This window comes from Octopus bimaculoides, chromosome 3, assembly GCF_001194135.2.
Source record: "Octopus bimaculoides isolate UCB-OBI-ISO-001 chromosome 3, ASM119413v2, whole genome shotgun sequence".
In the NCBI taxonomy this organism is placed as follows: domain Eukaryota; kingdom Metazoa; phylum Mollusca; class Cephalopoda; order Octopoda; family Octopodidae; genus Octopus; species Octopus bimaculoides.
The window spans coordinates 94,768,332-94,776,072 of record NC_068983.1 but is presented as its reverse complement, the minus strand read 5'-3'; the positions used below and the strand labels follow the sequence as shown (position 1 = coordinate 94,776,072).

The window sequence follows — 7,741 nt, the reverse complement described above, 5'->3', positions numbered from 1 at the left end:
GGAGTGGGTTGGTAGGATTGATGGAGTGGGTTGGTAGGATTGATGGAGTGGTTGGTAGGATTGATGGAGTGGTTGGTAGGATTGATGGAGTGGTTGGTAGGATTGATGGAGTGGTTGGTAGGATTGATTCAGCAATAGTACTAAAAGAGATGTATGGTATGAAAAAAGTGTAAACAATAGGGTAAAAAGCTCACATTTATTTTCCTGCATCTTTTTCTTTTTAGCCAGCCTCTTCATTTTCTTCTTTTGTCTGATAGAAAAGAAATGGAAAAAAAGCTCAAACTCCAAAGCATGATATAAAATCTGAGATTTTGTTTGAGGAATGGGACCATGAGAAATGATGGCTATCATGCTTTTTCCCTGCAAGTATTAGTATTGTTATTAAATTAAATCTGAAGATGGAGAAAAGGCTAGAGACTTAAATACAAATATCAATATATCTGAGATGACAAATAATACATTAATGTCTTTATGTGAAACAACAAGTACAGGAAGTAGTTCAGTATTGCTATCATAAATAAATCTTTAATACAAAGTTCTAAGTGGGACATGAAGGTATCAATTTACAAATGGTTCATATCTTGTCAAAAGAGTAGCACTGTATCCCTGCCAAAAGCACACTTAACTTATGTAGGTTTAATGTTCTTTACAGTCTATAGATCTTGTGTAGAGATACACAAAGAAAACGAGAACAAGAAGAATTTATAAGAAATATTTGAGATGGATGTGCTATACATGGATAGGCTCAAAAGGAATTGTTCTAAAACAGGGGTTTTCAAACTTTTTGACATGCGGACCCCTTTATATTTCAAGCTTTACCTTAGGGATCCCCCTTATAAACGTTTATGAAATTTATACATAAATATTTGCTTAAAATAACATATATTTTTACATTTATTTATTTAACAGTATTTAACAAATAGGTTTATTGTCAATTAAAAGATTTCGATTAAAAAACATATATAAAATCAAATTGCCCATAAAAAGTATTTGCTGTCCACCAGTTTGAAAACCCCTGTTCTAAAAGATGAAACCATCACTGGAGCCTATTCCACACAAAGTCGTGATTGGTCAGATTTTGCTAATCATGTGGGTAATATTCTACTGAATCATGACATCAGGTGTAGTGATGTGACTGCTGAACATTCCCGCTACAAAGTATTTCAAAGACTGTGCAATTACATATGCACTTGCTGTGTGCGCGCGCATATATATATATATATAAAAAGGATAGAGATTTTCAACACGATCGATTTTTATTCCATTTATTTAATTATTTACCATTCGATGTCAACATTTCTGTGCTCAACTCTATCCAACGACTGATCCGTTGGATGTCTGACGTTTGGCACTTCCTCAGGAATGGCTTCCATTAGAACAAATGACCAAAAAACCCAATTATCGATCAGAACAGATTATTAAAAATTATTTAACTGTACCGTTCTTTCCGCCATGCTGTCTTGATTATATTTTGATTGATATACAGGGGAGGTAACTCCTAAATCTTTTCTATTGTTACCGCACTCCTGTGAATGTCTACTAGATTAATTTATTTTATTTATTAATTTATTTATTAATGACTATTGACTATCCCCGATAGGTAGATTATTTTAGTTGCCCCTGGGAGGCTATCATTGCTATTATTTTATTTTACATTAATACTGTGTCTCATTATTGGGCTAAGAGAATTTTATCCAGAAATCATTGCTCCTAGGAATCTTTTCAAGCTCCATCACTGATATATTGAATAATATTTCAATATATTATCATTATTTGCTATTACCATTATATTCTATGGGTCTTATACTAAGATTTGAACCTCATCTCTTCTTACTAAAATCCCCAGTTTGTTATCTTATTCCCAGTTCCTATTTTAATTTAATATCTACCCTTATCATGGTTGAGTCATGCACTTATATTCTGTTTAGAGATCTAACAATTGGCTGTATTGTACTGTACTGTATTACCCGTTCCACTTCTCTTCTTTATATCCAATCTATACTGAGTTGTTCCTAGGTCTGGGTAGCAAATTCCCAGCCGCCGCTTACATCTTTATTACAATTCTTTCTATATGGTCTGCTTCCACCTTACTATTGTGTGCGCTCACAAACTCTTCTACTATTATTATTGTTATTGTTGTTGTTGTTGTTGTTCTTCTTATTATTATTAATAATAATCCTATATTGAAACTTATACAATCTACACTTATAGGCTGCACATACTATAGTGCCGCAACCTAGGGTTGGTCTGCACTATTACAGGTTAACTCCTATTAATGGATAATTTGGGGTTCGAGTGAGATATTTTTAACTGACCCATTAACTATAGTAATCCCTTCCTTAAATTAGAGCTACGGTGCCTTTCTCGTTATAGTCATGTATCCATTGTAATCTAACTTAATTTTCTAATTCCACTAAGGTTCAAGTGCATCTCCAAACTTCCACTAGTATTTTATGCATCAGTCACATACATATACATACACCCACACACACATATACATATATATACACGTACATATACATACACACACACATATACATATATATACACATACATATACATACACACACACACACATATATATATACACATACATATACACACACACACACACATATATATATACACATACATATACATACACACACATATATATATATATATATATATATGTATATATACACATGTACATACATATACACATATCCTATCGCAACCCTTATGCTAATGCTATCATTGGACTCTATACGTATCATTTAAGCCCGATTTTATAGGGCCGTTGCTCCTATTCTTACATATTTGGTGTGATCTGTCTATGTGCTAACTGCTATGACGAGATTCTCTGTGACACCCTCTCATATCCCAAATTCATTTAAACCAACGAAAAGTGCTCCTTAAGATGTGTGTACATTTCAGAGCATTATTCGTTAATTTGTTAATCAATTTACCCTTAGAGAAGAGTATAAGGTAGAGTTCTGTCGTACAGAGCGAACAGTACTTTCTTTCTCTCTCGTATGGCATTGATCTTGCTACTATGGACCATTCTAATGAATACAGCTTATTATTTTCTTTGAGTTCCCAGATATATTTGCTAAGACTAGTGCTTGCTATTTTCCTTCTATCTCTAAACGTTGTGAACTGATTAGATATTCTCCTACATACCTGTCCTGATGTGCAGCCAATGTATTTCGTGGTGCCTGTTTCGGTCTTTACCTTACATTGATATACTATATTTTTGACTTTCGCGTTGGGTCCTTCAAATTTTAATCTCCTAGGGTTTACCTCATTTACTGTGATTATGTTCTTACTCTTACAGACCTTACCCCTATTATTAATAGTACCTCCATTATTATTATTATTATTATTATTATTATTATTATTATTATTATTATTATGATGATGATGATAATAATGATAATAGAAAAGATTTAGGTGTTACCTCCCCTGTATATCATAATCAAAATATCATCAAGACAGCATGGCGGAAAGAACGGTACAGTTAAATAATTTTTAATAATCTGTTCTGATCGATAATTGGGTTTTTTGGTCATTTGTTCTAACGGAAGCCATTCCTGAGGAAGTGCCAAACGTCAGACATCCAACGGATCAGTCGTTGGATAGAGTTGAACACAGAAATGTTGACATCGAATGGCAAATAATTAAATAAATGGAATAAAAATCGATCGTGTTGAAAATCTCTATCCTTTTTAAATATACAAATTTGAAACCTTGGAAATATAAACAATGAGAACGATCCTTAAGGAATTTAATCAATGATCCTTTGGGGTGAAGTCTTATGCTATATTGGTAACGATTACAAAATTTACTGGAAAATATATATATATATATATAAATATATACACATACATACATATGCACACACACAAATAATTTACCTTTTAGCTCTTTTCTTACTAGTACGTTCTTCAGCAGCTTTCTGATTCTCCAGGACCTTCTTGTGATAAATGTCATCCAGGCTATCCTGTATAAAAACATAATGTCATCAAATGGCCCAAATACACTTTTACAAAAAGATACTCCTCGTTATCTGTCAATATTTCTCAGATTAATTAATATCAATATTTCTTTGTTAGTTTATGAAAGATCCAGAAACAATCAGATCACACCATTGAGCATGTGAATATGGAGGTCTGTCTGACCCACATCCTATCAACTTTAATGTGCTCCCAGGCGCATTTCATCTACCATACACTTTTACATTAACAACTTAGTTGTTGACCCCTCTAACAAGACTAATTACTATGCACATTATACTAGCCTTTGCTACTTAACCGACCTCACAACCATCACACATTCATTCTGTAATTTCTCTATGAGCAGAAATCTCAAGAACAGTCTTCAATGGGACATGATCTCATTTTCTTTAATAGTACAAAGACACAGTCACTGCACATATCAATGAAACAATCTTGTATTCAAACCCTCTAATCATGAGTAACATGCAATTAAAATGCTCAAATTTGCTACAAATTCTATGCCCACATTTATGATATAAAAAAAAAACACAACACCCAAATGACTAGTCTTGCTTTTCAGAAACAGAAGATACTTCAGCTCTGAACAACTGGTGATGCTCTGCAAAATTTTAGTAAAATCTAGACTGGAATACTGCTGTCACATCTGGCATGTTGCTAAACACAAAAACATGCTTAACAACATTAAGAAAACCATCCAGCTAATTGGCAAGGATTCATGTATCAACAAACACCAACCACTTGCCCATAGATGTATTATCATTTATCTCTGGCTTTGCCATAGCTGCTATCTTTGATCTTACAAATCTCAGAGGGCTGTGAATGCCCTTTCCTCTCGACTACAACCACAAAAAAATTAAAGATCAGCGTTAATGAATGACATTATTTTTGATGATATAGCACAACTCTTGTGAGACATTGACTAAAATTCTTAAAATGTTTACAACAAAGGTTTCAATTATCAACAAATACAACAAAAATAAAAAGAAAGAGGAAAGAAACTCACTTTTTCAGCTTTTTCACCTATGAACTTCTGACGAGCATACTCACGTCGACGTACCCCACGATATACATGGAAATCACCACTGCCTGCACCTGCACTTGAACCTAAGTATTTACGAAAGTATACACAAACATTTATACAGAGTCCTTGGGCAAGAAACATGTGTAACTGAGGAAATAAAAATTGAAGTTGAACTAAATCACACACACATATACAGGGTGCAGTGTATCTATACTGTTGTCTAAATTATGCAAAAATGAAAATAACACTGACAACTTGTTTGGATCAACCAAAATTACATTAAAATATCTTGAAATACTAGAGTAAATTTATTCAATAAAATCACCATTGGCTTCAACCATGGCTTCCAGACGACTTCAGAATCTTCTGCAGCTCTTCTGGACAGTCTCCTTTAAGTTGGTGAAGGCTACCATAATCCTTGCCTTCAGTTCATCTTTGATGTTACAAGGAGTTTTGCTGGTCTCTCACTGAAGTGCACCCCACACATAATAATCAAGAGGGTTGTAGTCTGGGGAGTTAAGTGGCCAGATGTTAGGAGTGATGTGGTCACAGAAATTGTCTGACAGCCATGACTGGGTTCTCCTGCTTGTGTGGCATAGTGCAGTCCTGTTGCCAGACATAGGGCCTTCCAGTAGCCAACCTCTTGACCTAGGGCAGCGCTACCTTCTCCTGTGTTGAGTCTGAGGCCATGTCGGAAGATGAATGGAGGCATAACATCACCATCACTAGTAATCACTCCAAACACCATGATGTTGACTGGATGTTTGATTTTTATCACTCTCAGTACATGTCTTTAGATTGCACTGTCCTCAAATTGACACCCAAACACTCTGAAATGCTTGTTTGGAGCTTCCGGTGCATGTTGTTTCCAAATTTCTGGCAGAGTGAATTGTGTCATGGTGCTGTCTTTCTCACAGATGGTGCCCAGCTGACCCTACTATATTGTGTAGTTGACAAAATCAAAAACAAACAATGCAGATGTGTAAAATAAAAAAATATAAAATGGCAACAATTTACCTATCGCACCCGGTACACATCATGTCACATTAGGATTGGATTGCACCAAATGTATTTCAAAAGAATATGGTAGAAAATATCCTAAGTTAGTTCAAGAAAAATTGGGTTGGCCGGAATGCAATTTTCATCTAAATCTCAGTGAGAAAACTAAGACACAGTCTTAACTAAAAACAAATGACACTACTTTGAATTTAACTTAGAGAATGCCATTATTGTGGTCTCAAACTTTGTAGCCTGGCTTGCAATGAGAAAACCATAGAAAGGATGAAAGTTATCATACATCATATATAGCAGCGAAACTGGTGAGAGTTTAGTAGTTGTTTAGCTTGATTAAGCAGATCTATGGTCACAAAAATGACCATTGTCTTATTTTCATACAATATATCTACATGATCCAAAGACACTTTTTTTTTTTAAAGATGGGAAGATACAAAATTTGAAGGAAAATTAGCTACTGTTTGTAGGAGGCTGAATCTATAAAGTATCCCTCATCAGAAACTTTGCAGTATATAGGTGGCTTTTATGGACAATCTATCCTTATTGTCTTTCCTTTCTAGTCCTTGAGACAATCACATAAAGGTCAATCAGGTTCAACAATTTGAATGAGAGTGATTGCATTAATATGTGATGATAATTACAGCAAAGACTAAGAAGTGAATTAGTAGGATCTTCAAAATCTCAGTAAATAGCACAGATGAGAGAAGACAGAGAATCAATACTGTTAACAAACTGACAACATTGATAACTTGTACAATAATTAAATATGTAGTAGCCTTGTTGACATAAGTTATATTTGTGGACTGTAAAGTTTTTTACATTTTTCTTTAGCACAATTAAAATAGGATTTTATCCTCTCAACAAATTTAGGTATTTGCATTTTAGCAGTAAATACTTTCTTGCCTGGACTGTGAAACTGGAATGGAATATACGGTCATCTGTCAGATATAGGGACCACACATTGTAAGATTTGAAGCTATAGCTGTGTGGTCAGTAAGAAAGCAATTTAATCAAAGAACCCTTGTACCAAATTAGTTTAATGAAATGAAAATATTATAGCTTTCATTATCTTTATTAAAAATGAACAAATATATAACTCACCCCAAACGTTTCTTATAAATTCTGGAGGTAATTTTGGTACCCATTCCTTTGAAGAATCTGGAATAATTATTTCTTTTTCCTGAAATATATATTTGATTTTCATAAAGAGAATAGTTGGTAGAGCACAACATTAAAGTCTCATCAAACCAACCCTTTAACTACTTTCAATTTTCAGCTTATGTGGTTTCACTTATGCCACTTTAACCCTTTCGTTACTATATTTCTGACCAAAATACACCCCTCATGAGTTTCAATTAAATTCTAAAATAATCATGAATTTAGGCTAGTCTCATTAAACACCTGTAACTTTTTTATTTATCAACATATTAATGTGATATTTGGAACATAATTAAAGAAAGGGTTCTTAATCAATTCTATTGCATAATCTTTGTCTCTGGGGTACTGCTAGTGTCTCTCACATGTAAATATTGGTTCAGCTTCACGAATCGTACTCGTTCATAATACTGGTATATTCATCGCCAAAAGGTTCCTGATCGCTCCAGTAATTTGTTATTCTGGGTAACTGTCTAATACCCATAATAATATTTATGGCAAAAAATGCCCGTATTTCATCTACAGTTGCAGGAAACCACAAGCTATCTTTTTT

At 33.9% G+C, this 7,741-nt stretch overlaps 1 protein-coding gene across 1 annotated transcript in view; it reads right to left on the bottom strand.

Annotated features, from left to right (window-relative positions):
* Positions 1–7,741, bottom strand: part of LOC106876035 (PRKR-interacting protein 1 homolog) — a 15,176-nt gene that overhangs the window by 3,831 nt on the left and 3,604 nt on the right. The window contains exons 2-5 of the mRNA XM_014924417.2: positions 7,135–7,213; positions 5,002–5,102; positions 3,897–3,982; positions 195–250 (exon numbers count right to left, since the gene is read on the bottom strand). Of these exons, the coding sequence (XP_014779903.1) occupies positions 195–250; positions 3,897–3,982; positions 5,002–5,102; positions 7,135–7,213 (322 nt within the window). The remainder of the gene's footprint in view (positions 1–194; positions 251–3,896; positions 3,983–5,001; positions 5,103–7,134; positions 7,214–7,741) is intronic.